The sequence below is a fragment of the Chamaea fasciata genome, unplaced genomic scaffold (assembly GCF_029207755.1).
Source record: "Chamaea fasciata isolate MVZ Bird 193981 ecotype frontalis unplaced genomic scaffold, bChaFas1.0.hap1 SCAF_4, whole genome shotgun sequence".
Classification (NCBI taxonomy): domain Eukaryota; kingdom Metazoa; phylum Chordata; class Aves; order Passeriformes; family Sylviidae; genus Chamaea; species Chamaea fasciata.
The window spans coordinates 71,892,334-71,912,826 of record NW_027094089.1 but is presented as its reverse complement, the minus strand read 5'-3'; the positions used below and the strand labels follow the sequence as shown (position 1 = coordinate 71,912,826).

General features: G+C 39.5%; 1 protein-coding gene across 4 annotated transcripts in view; it reads left to right on the top strand.

Moving 5' to 3' along the window:
* The window catches only part of XRCC4 (X-ray repair cross complementing 4), a 142,760-nt gene that overhangs the window by 39,683 nt on the left and 82,584 nt on the right, over positions 1–20,493 (top strand). For all 4 annotated transcript variants that reach the window (XM_066181938.1, XM_066181940.1, XM_066181939.1 and 1 more), the window contains exon 4: positions 16,334–16,500. In XM_066181938.1, coding sequence (XP_066038035.1) covers positions 16,334–16,500 — 167 coding nt within the window. The remainder of the gene's footprint in view (positions 1–16,333; positions 16,501–20,493) is intronic.

Genomic DNA, 20,493 nt, shown 5'->3' with positions numbered 1-20,493 from the left:
CCAGGCATCACCACGTCCAAGTGTCCTTTGCAATATCACTGCCTGAAATAGTATGAACCCAGTTTAGAATTGCAGAGGTAGAAAGTCAACCTCTGAACTGAGAAGTGTTTTCTTTTTCATCAAACTGGAGTTCTCATGCTAGGAGGTATTTTTTTGTATACTCCCCCAACGCTGTAACTTCCCAGCTTTTCTGCCAGGAAGTGGCTGCTTTCTGGACAAATCAGCCATCATAGTTGATTTGTGTTATTGTTTTACTTACAGCTTATTTAAATAAAATGTTATATTTAAATGTTGTTCCAAATTTATCAAGAAGAAAAGTGAGAGGAGTCATCCTGTTTGGATTTTGCTTTTCCATTGCTATTTTTTAACTTGAGAACCAGTGGAAAGGAAAAGGAAGCTTGTGTACAAGACTTAAGTTACTGGTTTAGAGAAGTGAGGCAATAATCATGGCATGATAGACAACTTATCTCATATTTAGAAATAAATCCATCCTTAGCTACAATTAATGAACTGAAGTAGAGGAGCGCTAACTATCCTGACCTCTTGCACAATGGGCTCCTCCCAGTGGGTTTTGAAATACAGTATTTGTTTTCATAGTAGTTAGGATTCCTACTCATTTTGACGTGAATTATCTTGCAGTTCTGCAAAGCGCTGCCGTTCCTCTTGGGAGGGGTATGACAAAAGTGTTTTGTTCTCCATTGACAAGATCTACCTCACTGTGTGTTGGGGGAACAGAATAATGTCCCTAAAAACAGTTTTGCAATTGCACAGCTTTAGGTGCAGTCCTATTATTTGTATAGAATGTTACCTACCGTAAATTATTAATCTGTAAAACTTGTACGAAAGTAAGATATTGGTTAATTTTTGTTACAGAATACTGCCCTAAATTATGAATCTATGAAATCTATCTTCTATTTGTATGAAGATATCAGTTAATTCCTGAGACTTTATTTGGATGAAAACAGAAGCGTGATTTCCTGGTCATTTTTGTTATACTCTGTAATCTCTGGAGCCACAGAGGGTTTACTCAGTTGGTAGTGCATCTTCTTTTCTGGAAGGGGCTCTCTGAATCTTGTTCAGACACAACACAGATGGTTATGACTGTGATCTTTTGTGCTAAACTACCTCTAACTTCAGGTTTAAGAAAGAGAAATTATGGTTGCTGTGAGCTGTAGCTACTTAATTTTCCACACAGTAGATGATTCCATGCACATGAATGTTTGTTCTTGAGATATCTGATATCTCCAATCTCATAAGATTCTGCTCAAATTTATTTAGAGAGAGGTGAAAAAGATTCATTTGTGGTTCTTTCTCTTGTCTCCTTATGATCATCCAGATACAAGTGCTCAGATGTGTGAGATACAGCCTCACTGTTAAGAGTGTGAAAACTTGGAGAGGCAATGTCCATTTAGCACTTCTGTGCAGTTTCTAGCCATCTTTTTAACACCCTTTCTCCATCCCATGTGTTTTGAAAGTCGCTGATCTATAGTTCTTGGTACAGGAATTTTGTATTTTGGGTTAGTCCGCTCCACATCTCTGAGGAACCCAACATACTAGAAGTTGGGATGGGCAGATAGTGCTCGAATTACGCTTGTTTTTAAAGTAAAACTTCTGGATTGTGAAGACCCAAGTATTTCCAATTTATTTTAAAGGCATAATAATTGAGGTTCTTTCACTTGCTATGAAAAACTGTGTTTCAGGTAGATTTCAACACTCAAAGGTGATGAAATTTTATCAGATCTTTTTTACTCCTTGGAAATTTCATCCCCACGTTCAGTTAGCATGGCATCGTTTTTGTTTTAATTTCCAGAATATTTGAATTGCTACACTCCAGCAGATAAAAGAAAAATGTAGAGACAGCAAACATGCCACTTTTGCAAGTTTCACTGTGCTCTGACAAAATTAATGTTTACAGAAATTTGGATAACAGTTACCTATTTTCTTTTGTTCCTTGGTATTTTCAAGCAACATATGCTGTAATTATCATCACTTTCCAATGGCTCAAAGTAAGAGGAAAGAAATTATTTAGCAGTGTTGAGGATCCTTACATAACCTTTATTTATTTAGTGATTGTTTAAATGTTAACCAGCCAAAAAGAAATCCAGTGAGCTCTGAGGCTGGTCTGAGTGGTGTCAGCTACTGGCTCCAGGACTTTGGTCTTGCAAAACATGAAATGATATTCTTCATTTTGCAAGTCTGGCGCAGGATAGGGATATGTCCCGTCTTTTTTCTTAATGAGTTCCTACACTTTGGGGTTTTGGCAGCAAAGAACTATTCCAGTGTGCTGTGCTGCTGCTCTGGTTCATCTCTGGCTCATGTTTGTGCAGGCTGGTGTAGTCACTAACACAGTTCTACTTCTCAGCCTGGGCTCTTTCACACTACCAGTGTCATTCCAGTTCAGCTGTGTGGGGCTTGAAAGCACCACTTGCCCAAGCTTACATCTCAGGACAAATAATCACATCTCATGTGTTTAAACCAGCTGTCCCAGAGCGTGGAATGGCTTCTGTTCAAAAGCCTCCTCATGTATTTCCATGTGCTTTGCGTGCACAAGGTGGGATTTGCTCAAAGGAGCAGTTTCTTTGTATGTCCCTAAGAAAACCCTCCCTTTACTCTGGTGGAAAGCAAGTTTAGTGATGAGTTTTGTGGTTTCAGAAATGGTGGTGGGTCTCTTCTGTTTCCTCAGGCAGAGATAGTTTTTAGATGTTATTTGGGGCCAGGTTTTTGCGGATCTGTGGCTAAGCATGCAGTGCAGGAGGCTGCTGAGAACCTCGGTGAAGTTATATTTAGCAAAGTTGAGATAACTGTTTGCCTGACGACAGCTCAGACCATACAAGTATTTGTTTCATCCTCTTCAAAAAAGAACCTACATGAACATGTCAGGTCTGTTTAGCTCTGGATGTGCAATTATCTCACCAAGCATTATCCATTTGACAGTGAAATACTGATATAAAATAAGAAAAATTATAAAATTAAACTTCTTACCACTCTTGCTATGTGCAGGGTAGTCTTGCAGTCAGGTATTCCATCAGAGCTTCCTGGGCAGGGCTTCCTGAAGTCACCAGAACCAGAACCTGCCCTTGAAAATGGGTTCTTGACAGACGGTCATTCTTGACAGGCACATCCCTTTAGATATTATTTTGCCCATAATTTTAGCATGGTGATTTTTTTTTTTTAATGCTGATAACTGATAGCTGACATGTGGCACTGAGATGTTTTGTGCTTTAAAGGAAAAATAACCTGTCCATCTTATGCTTGCATTTGCTGCTGTGGATCTTCTTTTCCAGCTTGTTGCTGACTGAAATATATGTGTTTGTTGAGTTTTGTCTTTTTTATCACCTCAACGTATGCATTGTTCTCTGGTTGCTGGTTTTTGGGTGTTTTGTTTCATTTTTTTGGTTGGTTGTTTGCTTGTTTTTGTTTTTGTTTTGTTTTTGTTTTGGTTGGTGGGTTTTTTCTTCTTATTGATCATGTTAACCAGCACTAGTTCAACCAGATGTTCTTTAAGGTGATCCCATTCCTAGTATTTTATTCTTCTGCAGCTAATTAGATAACCATAATATTACCTTAACATTATTTTGTTATCCTAATAAGATATTGCCTTAGTGTCCTAATAGAATAATATGAGTACTTAAAAATGAAACAAGCACAAAGCAAAAACCAAAGCCAAACAAAACCACAAAATCCCAGCATTTTCTGGCTCATAAGAAACCTTTAATTCTACTGCTATAGATTTCAGAAAATCCACAGATTCTCCCTTTTGCACTGGTTTGTTGGCAAGTAAAAATGAGGAAAATAAAATACAACAGACCTGAACAATGATGTTTTCCCTCCACTGAAATTACTGCAAAGATGAAATTAAATTCTGAGGTTCTTTTCCTAATCGAGCCATTTCTATGATAAGTTAAGTTTTCTGCCCTTGGCCTCTGACACAAACTTCTGGGGCCATCCAGAGGAAGCCTGTCCCTGTCTCTGCATTGAGAGACTGGAAAATTAAGGGGCCTTCGCTCATTTAACTTGATTCCTTGGAAATTTTTGCTTTCTCTTTTGTTCTGCAAATAGAATACCCTGATGTGGCTTTTTGGTGCCTTGTCTGAGCACCTCATGTTCTAAAACATGATCCCATGAAGCCTTCAGTTGTGCCCTATAGGATCCTAATTGTGAGAAAAAAATGCTTTCCTTCATCCAGGGTTGGCTTGGCTTAAGAAAACATTAATTCTCTTAATACTTCGTCACAAAAACTTTTGAAAACAGTATTGCGCGGAAAAGAAAGTAAATGTTTTGTTTGTGTTGCTAGCAACCAGTTTAGTCTAACTTTTTAATCTGTGAACTATATTTCTTTTGCAGATGAGGGTTTGTAAGATTTCAGAGAAAAATATTTTCTAATTGAATCCATTCCAGCTTTTGATCTGAGTAAAAACTTCCTTTGTGAAAAGACTTATTATAATTGTATTAATTTTAAGCATTAGGTAAGTGATTTGAGATAGGGGAATTTTTTTGTCTTTAGATAGATTCAGGTGATTTGAATTTTCAGAAAACCATTTTTATTAGAACTATTATTAGAACTTAATACGGGTTTCTTGAATGCAAAGATTTTGATGCCTTTAATCGTTGTTATAATCCATATAGAAAAATTACTTGCTGGTGTTGAATTTCTAGTGCCCATGAATGGATCTGACATAGAACTTAATAATCACCTCTTACCGGTTTGGGTAAAGTGACATTTGATCACTCAGAAATTACCTATGATCAGTTAATGCTCTGAAATTCCATCACTTATGTAATGAAAATAGCATAATTTAATTATTCTGACATGACAGAACATTTAGTTCTGGAGTCACACAGTGGTTCCTCCAGAAATTTTTGGGGAAAATGGCCCCAAGGACCATCAGTTTGGAGTTTAGGATGTGCTATTGCTCCTGCTGAACCTGTAAAAGGTTCAAGTTTGGCCTGGCCCCCCATGTCATTAATTTCATGTGGGAGCTGGGTCTGTGTTGGGACCACTGTCATCACAAACACTTCACTGTTGTTGAAGGGGTTATTCTTGTGACAAAAGAAGGGGAAAAATGCACTCCTCAACTCACCTCCAACCAAGCGAGAATCTTAGTTAGCTGTAAAAATTTCCATCCTGCTATTAGTGGAGTGTGTAGTCTAGAATGAATGTTGGTTGTCAAATTTCTACCTCTCTGACAGTGTTTTACAAAGAAACAAAGGGAGGTGCTCCTTGATTTTTAAAAATACTCCTTTCAATCTGATTTTTTTAAAGCTTACTTAAAGAATATCCTAAGGGGTGGAGGAAATATTTTCCTGCTGATGAAATTGAACAGTAAGAATGGGGACATAACCATAGGGAGAGAGAAATCAGTAAAGTTTTCTTCACCTGCATTGCATTCCTGAACCTGATCTTGCACTGATTTCTTCTGATTTCTTTCCTTGTGAAAATACGATTTTGGCTGTTTTTTGTTTGTTTGTTTCTTTAGGCTCTTGGATGGAAAGAAATGTTCTATTCATGTCTTGATAATTTATGGAAGTGTTTATGTCCTTCTGTGAACTCAGCGCTGCTTGGAATTTTGGCTTTACTGGAATTTTTTCATATTCAGTACATATATCGTGTGATGCATTGAGTTATTTCCATGTTTGTGGGTGGGACACAGCATACGTGGATGTTCAGATTGCTCAGATTAGGTGCAAAATCCTCAATCTGTTGTCTTTTGTTTTGAATGGGATAGATCTTGAAGGCTTCAGCACGTGGCTGTCAACATCCTGAAGGGATATTTTTTCAAACAAAGGGTGAAATACCATCCTGAAAACAGTCAATGGTTGTTCTAAATGAGTACAGTGTTATTACTCACACTGGAAAATTGTTTGTAGTGCTTAGCTGGGAACACTTTTATATTTTGCCTTGGTCTAGGCATTATCTCATGCTTATTCATGTGGTTATACATTTACTTTCCGAAGGGGGGGTGGGGGGGGGAAAGTCGTGTGCAATCGTGGAGCTGTTTACTGCCAGCATATTCGGGGGGAATCAGACCCAGATTACTCCAAAACATTGGCACGTCAGCTCCAAGGGTGTATTCACCCAGAACTTTATAGTTTCCATTACTTCCCAAAGCCTAAAGGTCAAGTGTTTGAGGGGAAGCAGCTCCCAAGACGAATTGTCTTCATATCTGACAGTTATTACTCCAGACATTTCAGCTGTGCTTTATTACAGTTTTTAAAGGAAAGCTGCAGTCTGGGCTTCACATGTAGGAATAGGATCAGTTGATAGGGAGAATTAAAATACTCCTATTATGCAGCACATAATGTGGTGGGGTTTTTTTTTTTTTAACCTTGTATGCATTCATCATTTATATTTTGTTACCTTGGAACCTTTACTGACAGTAATATCACCAGCACTCCTGCAAGTCTTGCTTTTATTTTGGAGACTTTTGGCTGAAAGCACATTTATACAGTCTACTTTTCATAATGTTTGTAGAAACTTCTCTGGAGGTTTTTAAAGGCTTGCACGGTGTTTCTTTCAGTGTTTCATGTTCATGCTATGTATGCTTTGTGTCTGTTCAGAAAAAGAGCTTCACTCTGCTCCTTTAAACATTTTACTTAAATAAGTTGTGGTCTTTTTCTGGAATAATTTTTGAGTTGGAAACTTGAACATAAATGAAGAATATTTTTTAAAAAAAGCCATTAAATTAAAAATCCTTGGCAGGTATCCTTTCATATTTTCAGGGAGACTCAAGCCTCAAACTCAAGGAAGTTGCTGTGTGATAAGTTTGTGTGCCAGTTATTTTATGGTAATGGGCTCATGTTCTGTTCTTAACCTCTAGGAAATAAATTCTGATTTAAGCTATCTCGTAAGGCTTTTCCTCTGAAATCTAAATTAACACAGTTGTGAACTGTTTGTGCATTTAAGCCCTTAAACCCGAATCCAGATGTAATGTCTAGAGTCTATTGTATTATTGCCACACTATAAATTACAGGAAAAACAAGGAAGAAAACAAGTTTAGATCTCAAAGTAAAGCTCATTTCCTTATTCATTTAGGGCAGGTTTTAAAAATAATAAAAAGTGCAAGTGTTTTACCCTGCTTCCTAAGGAAACAAAGCTTATGTGATCATGCTGTGTGCCTCTGCTGACTGCCAGCCTCTTACCTCCTCCCTTTTCCCCCCAATAACTTCTGAAACTCCTGGACAATTTCAAACAGATTTGACAGGAGTAAAGGTCTCAGAGATATCAGGTTCCTACTAGTTTCATGGAAATAGGTGCTTGGATGGAGAAAAAGAGACCCTATTCATGTGCCTGCTTTGGAAAAAGCTGTGGAATGAGATCAACTGTATTATTAGACACTAGCAAATCCTCATGGGAGAGAGAAGTTATGAATGCATTAAATAAGGGAAAAGCTTTGACTGGATTTCTCACCTTTTTAGACATTAGGGGATCCAGCACAAGAGTCATAGCCATAGGAAACCAGCCTTCAGTAGTTCCATTGCTCAAAGACCTGCTGCCTGCTCAGCAAGGTGGGAACGCATCTGATCCTGCCTAGAGCCACGGAATTAATGAGGGAAAAGGTGAAAAAAAATGAAGTTCCTTTAAAGGTGTCCTGCTTCAGTCCTCTTTTTAAGCTCACTTCAGAGGCAGAGGGGTAGCAGGGAGTTGAATGGACAATATTGCCTGAAATAGAGAAGGGAATGATAAAAAGAGGGAAAGCATAGAAGAAGAATAAAGCATTTGGGGTGCATGCATAAAATGCAGACCTGCAAGTTCTTTTGTGAAATAGTAATTTCATCCCAAATCCAACAAAATGTTTGATTTGTTGGCTCTTCACTTAATCATGTTATCACTGTTTGTGGAACTGTAAGGAATAGCTGGCTGTTCCATATTTATTGTTCTCAAAAGTAACTTGTGCACCTGATTTTTATAGATTTTTGCTTTGGCTTTTTTACTCCAATTGCTTTAATCTTTTTTTCCTTGGTGAAGTGAAAAAATTTATGTGATTACCACTGGGGAGAAAAAAAGGGAAAAAAAGTGGAAAAAATATCTGATGTTAGAAGTGTTATCACCACAGTTCATTTTAGTATTTAGTGTATTTTTGATTTCAGTTTTAAGGGATTCAATTACACGGTGGTCAAAAAAATTGGTGTGGGGGAGTGGAAATTAATGGCAGCTTTCTGTGGCTTAGCACCTTGAGAGATGAGCATTCTGTGGTGCAAATACTCTGCAACTTTACTGAGTTCATGCCTTTTTTGGAAATACATCTCCCTTTTTACAAAGATATGATTTGAGTCTTGCACATATATGTATGTATGTATGTATATATATACGTATGTATGTATGTATAGGTTTAAGGTTAGTTAGGAGGAAGTGCTCTCATGAGCAATATTCTTTAGAGCAAGTCTGAAAAAATGGTTATAGAGCAGTTTGAGGCAGTGGAATCACAGCCTGGATAGATCCTGACCAGACCGTGCCACAGCTGTCAAAATTCAGTAGCTAAAGACCCTTTCAGCCTGGGTAGGATTAAGCTTCACAGAAGTAGCTGATTGTATAGATAGGTGAAATATGGTGTTTCTGAGGAGTGTAGAGATTAAACAAGGAAGTTTTCCAAAGGCTTTAAGGAAAGACATATAGATATAATGCCATTCATGAAAGAAATCCAATAATTACTTGCTCAGTAGGTATTTTTGGTACTCTAACCTATTTACATGGCCTTTTTTTTTGGGGGGGGGGGGGGGAAGGTGGTATTTAAGAATTATCTGATGTTCTTACTATTTTCATTTACCATTTTTAATTCCAAAACTATCTGAATAGCCAGGCATCCTAAAATGTAGTTAATCCTTGTACCTTGGTGATTTTTTCTTACACAGGGTACATGTGACAGGGTAAAATGAAAGAAATGAAACATGCAAATAGATTTATGTGACATTTGAACAGTACAAGTATTAAAGTCTGTGTCTGTTTTCTGTAGATTTTCACGGTGTACTTCAACATGGTTTATATTTGAAATTAAATGTCCCATCTTGGTCATTTATAGTCAAGAAATGCAAGCTGAATTTGAGAGTAAGGTTGTGTGGTAAAAGGGATAGAGAAAGTAACATGTATGTAGCCAAAGCTACACGTAGCTTTAGTCCAACAGAAAAAAATACTGGCTGAGAAATTTATTTATCTATAAATTACAGAGTCTGAACATGACAGAGGGAAAAGCACACTGTAAGCCAGGGAATAGAGTGTGTCCTAGAAAATTGGATACAAACAGGGCATGTGTGTGTGTTTAGGAGACAAATTAGGAAAAAATAACTCAGCTACACTAATGAGATGAAGAAAGTCTTTTGAAAAGTGAAATTCCTGTATGAGGGAGTTTATGCGACACTGTTTCACGTGATTGCACAGAGTTGCAGGTCACACAAAAATGATATTCAAACCTGCAGAGTTCCTTCCCAGTCAGTAACTCCATGAAGAGCTTTCAGGATCAGAGCCTGCTGCCTGTGCTGAGCATAAAGCTGGATGTGGAGTGGAAGGAGTAACAGAGCCTTCCTTGTCCTTATGGGGACAGTTATCAGTGTGTCCGAGCACCTGGTGATGTTCCCAATTTCTCTGTAGTTTTCTTCCTTGCACCCCAGTCCTTACGGGGTTCACAGTGCCATGAATGTGTGGGGTTGAGGGTGTGAGGAACAGTGGAGCACTCTCCAAAAAGTACTTGGGAACTGCTCTCATGCAAAATAGTGAAGCCAGAAGGAATTTAATTTCCAGTGGATGTGGAGCTAATAGGATGGCAATTCTGAAGGTTTCTGCAGCGTGGTAAAAACTGGAGAGAAATAGCAATCACTTATGTCAGCTGTTTTGCTCTAGAGTAGATGTAATGCCTTCATCAGGGGGGAAGTTTGTTGCAGGCAGGGTTTTTGTGTTAAACTTGTTTTTTGGAGTTGGTGATCATATTTTTACACTGTTTGATATAACCTGACAGATTTCTTGGCTTCCATGGTGCTGTGTAATTTTTTCTAGCTTCCTAGATTTTGCTGTTACAAAAGCAACTTCTGCTTTCACGTTGTCATCACTGTATTGTGCAAGTCTAGTGTAGTCGTTTTATTACCACACCCAGGGATGTCATAGTTACTGCTGAATGATTTCCCTGGAGATAAGAGTGGCACAGCTTTAAAAAATCAAGACCACTCACTGATTGACTTAAGAAATAAAAATGGTATAATGCTTTCCAGATTCAAGCTTGTAACAATACTTTCTTTGTGTAAGTGTCAGCATCATTCATTTGTAGGTCATATTCTTTAACCCTGTACATGAATTTTCATTGACATTTTTCTCTTTTAAATTCTTAGGTATTTTCATAGTGAAAGCTTATTTTTATCCAAGTGTTGATTCTACCTTATTTCAGAGTCTGTGGAGTAGGAGAGGTAGCTGATATTTAACAGGGAATCATGGCCTGTCTGTCTTGCAAGAGCTCCAGCTCTCAACTGAGAAAAAGAAGTTGCTGTATCTCACATGCATGGCACACTTTTGTAACAATTCCTTTGGAATTAAATTAACTCAAGCCTAATCAGGTTTAATTAAGACATTCAGACTCTGTGGCAAAGAGCTTTCAATTCCAGCAGTAGACAAGGGCATGGGTATCACCTGTACAGCTTTAAACACCTTCTCCTAAGAGGAGTTTGCTAGATAGCCACAGAGCTGATAAGGAGGACAGGGGCATGTCTGCTATGGAAAGAGGCTAAGAAAATTGGGTTTGTTCACACTGTGAAGGACCAGGTTGTGTGGAGACCTCAGAGCATCTTCCAGTATGTGAAGGGGGTGCCGGGAAAGGACTCTGCTTTGGGAGGGACAGGACAAAGGGGGAATGAGTAAAAATTAAAAGAGGGGAAAATTTAGGTAAGATACTAGGAAGAAATTCTTCCCTCTGAGGGTGGGGAGGCCCTGGCACAGGGTGCCCAGAGAAGCTGTGGCTGCCCCTGGATCCCTGGCAGTGTCCAAGGCCAGGCTGGACACAGTTTGGAGCAGCCTTGGACAGTGGAAGGTGTCCCTGCCCACGGCAGGGGGTGGAACTGGATGGTCTTCAGGGTCCCTTCCAACCCTTCACATTCTCTGACTCTGTGATTCTGTGCTTGGAACAGTGCAGTGACAAAAGGATTCGCTGTTGTGTGGATCTGTAGGGCTTTCCTGCTCCAGCACAAGGGTCACAGCTGCTTTTACAGACTGCAGGTCTCCGAGAAGCCAGACAGGGACTGCACAGCTGCTCCGTGCTGGTGGGCTGCTCTGGAATTTATTTTTTTCCCTGTCAAATTCTTCTTTAATATTTCCCTGGTGAAAGGGTGTTGCTTGGGCAATACCTTGCAGGATGCAGCACCTGTCTGCGAGGATATAGGTATTCCTGGGTGTGCTAGTTCAGTCTGAAATGTTGTTTTAGGGGCAGAGCCCAGGGATCTCTGTGTCTCACTCGAGTTGGAGGAGTGGAAGCTGAGTGAGCTGAGTTAGAGGCTATAACAGGCTGTACAAGATTGACTTGTATGATTAAACCTCTATCATTCAGTTCACACACTGGGAATATTTTCATTTCAAAATTAGACCTAAGTATCTGTCAAATGTGCTCTCTCCAAAAATTACTTGTGAATTAATTTTCTAAACAGAGAAGGAAAAATTGAAATACTGTAGGTTAAGATTTAATAGGGGAGAGAGGCTCACAAATACACAAAACATATATATATATACATATCTATCTATCCATCTATCCATCCATCCATCTGTCAATCTATGCTATACCCTGCCAGGACAACAAAGGACAGAATCTATCTAATTCTTTTCCCCACCTTGTGGAAGTATAGAATTCCTTAAATATATTGTGGATAAAAAAAAAATACTGTTAGAAAGGGTTGTTAGAATATTTTACTAATTCAGAGAGAAATCACAACCTGCAAAGCAGATGTAATGAGAGTTTCCAGCGTGACTTTTTTTCTTATAGACATAGTGAAAAATTGTTTTTTATTGGAAATAAGCTCACTGTTAGTGTTTAGCTTCAAATTCTTACTCAAAAGAGAGTCATTGCTGTGTGAATGTCTTCTTTCAGTGCATAACCTCTGATAATTATTGCCTTATATATGATAATTCTCATTTTTGGTGGAGTGTAGTAATGCAAAGATTATATAGTACCTATCTGTTACTTAATGCAAAACTAAAATTCACTGTCTCTATATATAATAAAGTTTTGGAATCTTCTGTGAAAAATGTGTTGTCTCATTTTTTAATAACTCTTGTTTTCTTATGTGAAGCACATCTTCCCTTAAGCATAAGCATCCGGAAGAAAAACTGAGAAACTTTTCAGTTATTTCTGAAATATTTTGTTTCTTACGGTTGAGATCACTTCTTTCTTCATCTCTAGAAGACAAACAGTGGGCAGGGTGAGAGGTTAGGGAAAAATGACATTTTTGTCGTAAACTTCTAATTCTTGTTATTATTTCCTAAGCTCAAAATACAGGCCCGGTTGATACTTGATGACTGTGATTTCTGATTGAGGGAACACAGTTTTATAAATGCTTCTGTGTTCATCTTCCTGTGCCTTTAAAAAAATAAAAATTTGAAAACATGAAATCCCAACAAAAAACAAACAAACAAACAAACAACCAGATATTGAAGGGCAGCAGTGTATCAGTCACAGTCAGTCTGTTGTCTCCCGGGACCTCTACCAGATCTGCTCCTTCTCTGTATAAATGAAGTGTTTAGTGCTTCAGTGTTTTACATAATGTTTTCTTGAATGATCTGAAAGGGGAAGTAGAAAGCACATTCGTTACATCTGCAGATGATGCAGAGCCAGAGAGCTACAGCAGCTGTAAGGATGGTGAGAAATTTAAATTCATCTGGGGAGCGGCAACGTGCAGGAATTTACAAAACTAACCAAAAAATTAAAATTCACTGTTAAAAGCTTACAAAATCACCTTGGAAACGTGATCCAAAGCAAAGATGTGTTGGTTGTCAAATTAGCTCAGTGAGGTGTTACTGATGTTTTCTTTCACTCCTGCAGTAAGCAAGAGCTGTTTATGTTGATATCCCACCCAGTTAACTGTTTGTTATGGTATCCTGATCTCTAACCACTTCCACTGCATCTCCCCAGGACTGTCTGCAGTTTCCCTACTGTGGTTTTGGTGATAAAGGACAAACAACTGGACTCTTTCGTGCTTCAGTTGCAAGAAAAATCTTTGCAGTGTGTGGGAAAAACTAACATCACCTTTTTAATGTTATGTTTTTTCCCCCACAACACTTAATTTTAATACAATTCTGTCTGCAATTTACACACCTGTCCCAAATTCAGAGTCCTCGGATGTAAAGTTGTGTTATTTTGTAATCTTCTCGTCTACCAGTCTGTCTTCCAGTTGGGGATAACAGCGGGACTCCAGCGCAGAATTGCCTTGAGATTTCTTTTATCCTTACGTTGTTTTAGTCCTGCTTTGGGAATTGAGTGAACCTGGCTGCCTTTTTGGCTTATCAGCCTCTCAGCACCGGGCTCCTGGTGGGGCAAACACCACTCAGCTGTAATTTGCCGAGATAGCGGCGTTGCTATTGTTAGTGCTGACGTCTCGGTGTGCTGAATAGGCGTGTAAAACAATTCCGTGCTGGAGGAACAGCCTCAGGGCAGGGGTTTTTGGTGCACTTTGTGTAACGTGCTGTATGAGGGAGGCAGAGCACACAACCACACAATCCAGGATCACGGAATCACTGTGTGCTTTGGGATGGAGGGCACCTTAAAAGCCCATCTCGTTACACTCCTTTCCATGGGCAGGGACACCTTCCACTATTCCAGGCTGTCACGTTAGTTTTGGTTTAATTAGGGCTGTATCCAAACGTTCTGTGTTTTCCTGGAGGTAGCTGGATAATGTGCCCCTCACAGCTATCCTAAATTAAGATTAAATGACTGGGGGAGGAGGGAAGATACAGAACACTTGTTTTGCAGAAAACCTTACTATTTTTTTTCCTTTTTTAGTTGATTTGTCAGAACCTGCATGATAAATTTAAGCCTTCTGTTGGTGGGCATGCACTGCTCACCTTTGTGGGCCTCCTAGAAATGGTCCACAGGTCTCAGTGTCTAAGACACAGAAGCTGGACAGTGAATTTTATTGTGAGATAGTAGGTAACAATCAATTGCTTTTCATAAAGACTAAACTAAAGTAAAGATTGACCCTCAGCGTTGGACTTCAACAGCTGAAAAGATGGTCACATACTCTGTGTCCTTGTAGCAGTGTTGTTTTGTTGTTTTTAAAACAATTACAATTGCTTCTGGAGTGTGTGCTTTGTGTCTGGCATGATTTTGGTTGTGCAGTGGTACCAGGCTTTCAGAATAATTCTGCTACTCACTTTAACCTGTTTTAGGAGTATGCATTTTGTATTCTTTTTGTGCAGTGAAAATGGTTAATTTGTTTGTCCTAATTAAATATATTTGCCTATACGTGATCTCAGTTGAATATATTAAGGCATAAGACAAAAATTATGTGCTCTCCTTGCTATTTCCTTCAGAGTAAAAGGTTGTGATGCTATTTATCTGTGCTACTGTACCTCTCTACCTCTGTGAATTCTTTATCCAAATAGCCTGGTGGTGGCTTTCAAGTGATGAAAAACAGTTTCCTTTACACAAATGTCCATCTTTGTTAATGCTGTCAGACAGTAAATGTGATATTCAGGGGGTGCACACCAATCTGTGGGTTACTGATAGTGTAATCTGGTTTCCAAAAATAAATTAAAAGCATCTTTTCATCTGTAGCCATCAGATGTACACCAGCTAAAGACAACAATGCTTTAGAGACAGCACATATGAATTTGGTGGCTAATTGGAAATTAGACCATTGGGTTTCCTACATTTTCTGATAGACTGACCTTGCTGAAGGAGGTCAGGGTGGTATCATGTGTTGTCTTCCACAGATAAAAAGGTCCACGTGGAAGGATCGTTCGTTGTTTCAAACAATGTCTTCGAAATCTTTGTAAGCAGTTTTTACTGAGCCTTTTTCAGGCAAAACTTATGCATGGTATTAGCGAAACTTGCATTAAAAAAATTTAACAAACAATAGGCATTTTTAATAGATGTCTTTTATGTAATTTTCCATGTCCTCCCAAGTAAAATGGGGGAAAAAAACTAATCAAACTGCATTTCTGATTTTAATGGGTGAAGTGCCACAATACAGAGTGAACTCTTCCCTAGTGTGTACCACTTACATTTATGTTGTTTTTCTTTTAAGATATTATAGCTGCATATTCAAGTTGAAAAGATGGGTAATACTTCTCTCCGTAGGGAAATGCCACAAAATTTATGTCAGTCTTTTTGATAATCACAAGATGCAAGAGACCACCCCTTCTCCTTCTTCCACTCCCTCAAACTTTGGATATTCATGTGTCTTCACCCAGGTTTGCATGGTTATAGCTCAGCTGGCACTGATTGGTATGTATGGCTGAGCTATTCTTCCTTTAACATGACAAAAGCCACAGTTTTCTGTTGTTTTTCCCAGACCAGGTAAAACAAATATGTTCAGAGTTCCTGTATATCCTGTATGGCATCCCAATTGCTGAAGAAACACAGTGGTTCATTACAGATCCTTTCATCTCACTGAATTGATGAGGCTGTTTAATTGAAGGGGTCCTTTTATGATTAAGAACTTACTGTCTGAACTGTGGAGGTGGCAACTTGCTGGTTAGATTTTTCATATTAGCTGCATAAATCACAGAATCATAGAATCCCAGGATATCTGGGGTTGGAAGTGATGTCTGGGGCTCACCCAGCCCAAGCCCCTGCCCAGGCAGGGTCCCCTGGAGCAGTGACACAATAACGTGTCCGGCTGGGTCGGGATGTCTCCAGACAGGGACACTCCAGGCCCTCCCTGGGCACCTGTTCCAGGGTTCTGCCCCTCCATGGACAGAGGGGGTGGAACCCCTCCTCTTCCTCCTGCTGGCGTGGGACTTGCTGTGCTTTATTTGATGGCCATTGCTCCTCATCCTGGCACTGGCACCACTGAACAGAGCCTGGCCCCATCCTCTGGCACCCCTTGGAGATGTTTGTATGGATTGATGGGATCTCCTGTCAGCCTTCCCTTCTCCAGCGTGACCAGGCCCAGCTCCCGCAGTCTCTGCCCAGCACAGAGATGCTCTTGACTCCTTTTCAACATTGTGGCCCTCTGGAAATAATTAGCATGTAGATTATTCCACATATTCCTCCATTCTCCGCATGACAAATTTATTATCTCCCTTTGAACTGGAGGACTGTAAGGTATTTCTTATGCTTATTAAAGATGTATTCAAGTTTAGTGGAGCAAAGCCTCAGTGTAAGTTTCTTGCACACTTGAAATAACTCATTCTTTATTTTTGTCCCAGTTCAGACTTGGATCTCTGAACCTGCAAGAAGTCCCAAGCCCAGCAGAGGTGGTCAAGGAACTCATTGGTTACTGCCTGGATAACCTGGGAAAGCTGCAGGCCAGCAATGAACATCTGCAGAGAGAAAATGAAAGGCTTTTCAGCAACTGGAGTGATGTGGAGAAGAGGTGAGTTCCCAGGTGGATTCACAGATGATGCCTGGGGAGCTCAGCAGCAGTGGAGAGAAATTTTTATGCATTTGAGACATGTTTTGGGCTCAGTTACCCACAGCCCATGTGGTTGTGGATCTCCTCCCTTTGACAAAGATGCAACTGATACTAAAAATTTACAATTAAAGGTGGTTTTAGCTTACGAGTTGGAAAAAAACCCAAAAAACGCCTCAAAATCTGTGGAATTGGCTTCACTTTCTTTAGGAAGCCTTTTCATTAACAGTATTTCCTGTAATTCTTAGGACTGGCACTGTAAATTATATACATTTTTGAGTGGGGAATAAATTGCTGTTTCTTTCATCTGTTTTCTTTGTTGAAGCCAGAATTGAAAAATGAGTGCAATATTATAGGGAAAAGTGCCATCATTTTTCAAGAGATTTTTGTAATTGCTGTTGCATTTACAATCTGAATTGTCTGTCATTCAGTAGTAAAATAATCTATGCTTGTTTCAGTGAGCCTAGAACTCTTAGCACAGAGCAGTCAGAGATTTATCTTGCTTTTCTGTAGTTTTACCTGAAAAAACACACGATCTGGGAAGACTGATGAAAGAATGCAGCTAATTTGTGTTAATTTACCTTGAAAAAGACAGCCAGCTTTTGTGAGGAGTTAGTTTTGTTTCCCTCTCATTAAAATGAATAACAGTTTCTCCTGACAGTCTCCCTGACAAGCAAAGGGCCTCCCTAAGTAGTGTTTTACTGCTTAACAGTGTAATTGAACAATAGTGTATTGTATAACCCGTGTTCTGTACTGCATTACATGCTGGTGTGTAAGAGGCATTAGTGCTTGTATCAATTTCCATGGTGGGGTGGCACTTCTACGGAGTAACCCCAAAGAAAAGGAGGACCAAAAAGAAAAAAAATCAGGGTTGCATGACTGTTCTCAGTCCAAGCTGAGATTTCTTTCAAACAGTGGATTTCTTTTGCATGTTTATAGTTTTGAGTAGATGAAAAATGTTTTTTCAAAATATGCACTGAAGATTTTATAGTCACCAGTCTTTGACCATGTCTGTTAAATGCAGAATAAAAATAATACAAAAATAATTTTCATTCAAGAGGTACTGGGCTTTTTGGTTTGTTTCTTTGGGGGAAGTTTTTTGTTTGTTTTTTTTAGATTTGGTTTGGTGTGGTGTATTTTTTAAATTCTTTGTGCCAAAGCCCAGTTCTACCCTGCTGCCTTCCTTTGCTGCTTCGGCTCCAAATGCTGAGAGCTGCCCTCAGCTGAACAAAGCTGTGCCTGTCTTTGTTCAGGAGGCAGGATTTCGGGATTTACATCCTGCACCACTCACAGTGCTGAGTGGTGAAACATCAAATACGGAGCACGTGGTGTGGAGAATTGCGCTCTCGCCTCACGCCAGCCCCACAGCCCCTGCATCTCCCTCTGCTTACAGCGTCTCTCCTCAGGACTTCATTAGAATTAAAAGATAGCAGGCAGGCTTCTGAGAGATGTTTTTGTGCCCCATAGTCGTGGGGCACTAGGTGGAATTATTTGATCATCCCATTTCCATCTCCCTGTTCAAATTTTCTTGACCGTCACGGATGTTTTGGTGAACAAGTGGCTGCCAGGGACTGAGTGTGTGTTGTCTGTGTGTGCACACCTCATGGATGGATGAGTTAAAATATCAGAGCAGGATAGCTGTTCTCTTTATTTCATATAGAAAATTCAAGGCCGATTAGTTCCAGGCTGAGTTAGACAGGGCTTGGAGCAGCCTGGGATAGTGGATGGTGTCCCTGCCCATGGCAGGGGGTGGAACTGCCTGGGCTTTAAGCCTCCTCCAACCCAAACCAATCTGTGATTCCATGACAATGATGGTGGCAAATTTTAAGTAATAATAACCTGTAGTAAAATAATTCCTTGAACAATAAAAATCCAGTTTCCAGCTTGGGCGTGGGGTATGTTATCGGGCAGGCATATAGAATTTGTGTAGACGAGCCAAATTTAAAATAGCTGCCAATTTATGTTGTGGTCAGCTGCAGTGACAGTATATTTAAACCACAACCAGATTATAAAAATGCAAGCTAGGTACTTTGGGCTTGAAACTGAGTCTTCAGCATTAGCTCATCAACATTCCATGCCATTGCCAGGGCTGGGGGAAGGGTGAATCTGAAATGCTAGGGAGCAGTGCCGTGAGATCCAGGAATTATTTTAGAGCACTGGGAACAGGGATGAATACCAGAGATGCTGAATTCTTTCCTTCATAGTGCTAGATTGTGAAGGTTGCCGCTAATAATTAAAAAAATGCCATTAAGTTTCATAGCTCACGTTCACCTCTGTAGAGCATGTGATTGCTCCGTGTTGGGTCAGCACTTGAAATCTTGCTTTTTATTATTAATTTCTCAGTTTATTGTTTGTCATAGTCCCTAACAGTGGCTGGTTTCATTGGGCTGTGCAGGATTTTTGATGCCTGTCATCTTGGGTGCATTTTGACACATGAAAAGCATTGCATGGAGACCTGAGGATGCACAAATGGGGAGGTACCACTCCAGCAGTTAACCCCCACTTGGGTTCATTGTGCTGGGAGCTTGTCTGTGAGATGAGCAGCTCCTCCATTTGGCCTGGGGAGATGATGTTTGAGGGGCACAGGGCACACACAGGCAGCAGCATGTGAGGAATGGCAATTAAAGTTTCTGTTTACAGCCGCTGAATTGGAATGAAACCCAGCCAGCTCTGCTCTGTGCTCACGTAGCTCATGTGATGAATGCCTTAGTGAATCCTGGAGGCTCCACAGAGCCACTCCACCTGCACAATTAATGCATCTCTGTCCCCAAGACCATTGCCTTTTACCAGTCTCTTTTAAAGTATCAGATATGCCATGTAACAGTGTATTTTAAAAGCTCATAAATTCCAAGTACAGCATTAATGTGATGCTTTTATGATGTTCAGTGCTTTTACATTGAGTTTTTTGCCAAGTTAATGCCATTCTGTGCCTGAAGAATGTATTTGGATGTGGATAGCTTTAAATAATGGGAAAAAAATCAAAAAAAGGTGTTCACATAAATGAAAACAATCATATTGATTAACTGATAGCATACTACTAATTGGTTTTGCCCAGAGGGAAGAGTTAATATTCTAATTCTAATATTCTAGATGCTAATTTTTTTCTCCAGAGACTGAAGAAATTGGCTAGTCTTGCAGTAGGTTTCTCCACTGTACTACTCACAGTCCAGGCAGCATCATCTCTACTTCACTGGGAGTTTCCATTTACATGGGTTTTCATCAGAGGATGCCTTTGCAGCTCTTAAAGGCCTAACTGATGTTGTCTTAAATGGCACTTTTTTGGCCAGGTCAGCCACATTTCTCAATATTTGAACCAGCCTCAACTACTCCAACACAAACCAGTGCCTTGGCAAAGTTAAGGCAGAGACCAACCACTTTCCCTGGTTTATGTGTGGGAGAGGGGATTATTCTACAGGATTTGATACAGACAAGATTAGCATATTTTAGACAAAATCCTTTTTTTCCCCCATTTTTATCTATACAGCAATAATTAGTATCAAGCATGTCCAGGCTCTTCTGGGCCCTGCATTAGGGTTTATGATTCTTTGTAAATTGTCAATTTATTTCCCACTAAACAGTTAACTTCCCTTTTGTAGGTGGAAAGTCTCCTGATAGTTGATTAGTACCTATGATCTTTCATTTAGGAATTATTGAACTGATCTATATGGTAATGATGTTCTGCTATTTGCATTTAAATTAGATGAATTATTTATCAACTATCAAGCATATCCCTAAAGCACTGAACAGTAGGCTTAATACTTTATGAGTTTTTGGTTTTTTTTTGTTATTGTCTTGCTTCTTACATCTTATGTGGTTTTGATCTGTGAACAAAATAATTAGTATTTATGTAGGAAGTCTGTTGAAATCTCTTGCCTTATAAATTAATATTTTTAAAGTCTATTACTTATCTGGGTTTAATAGCATAATAAGCCTTCTAAACTTTCTTGCACAGGCTGG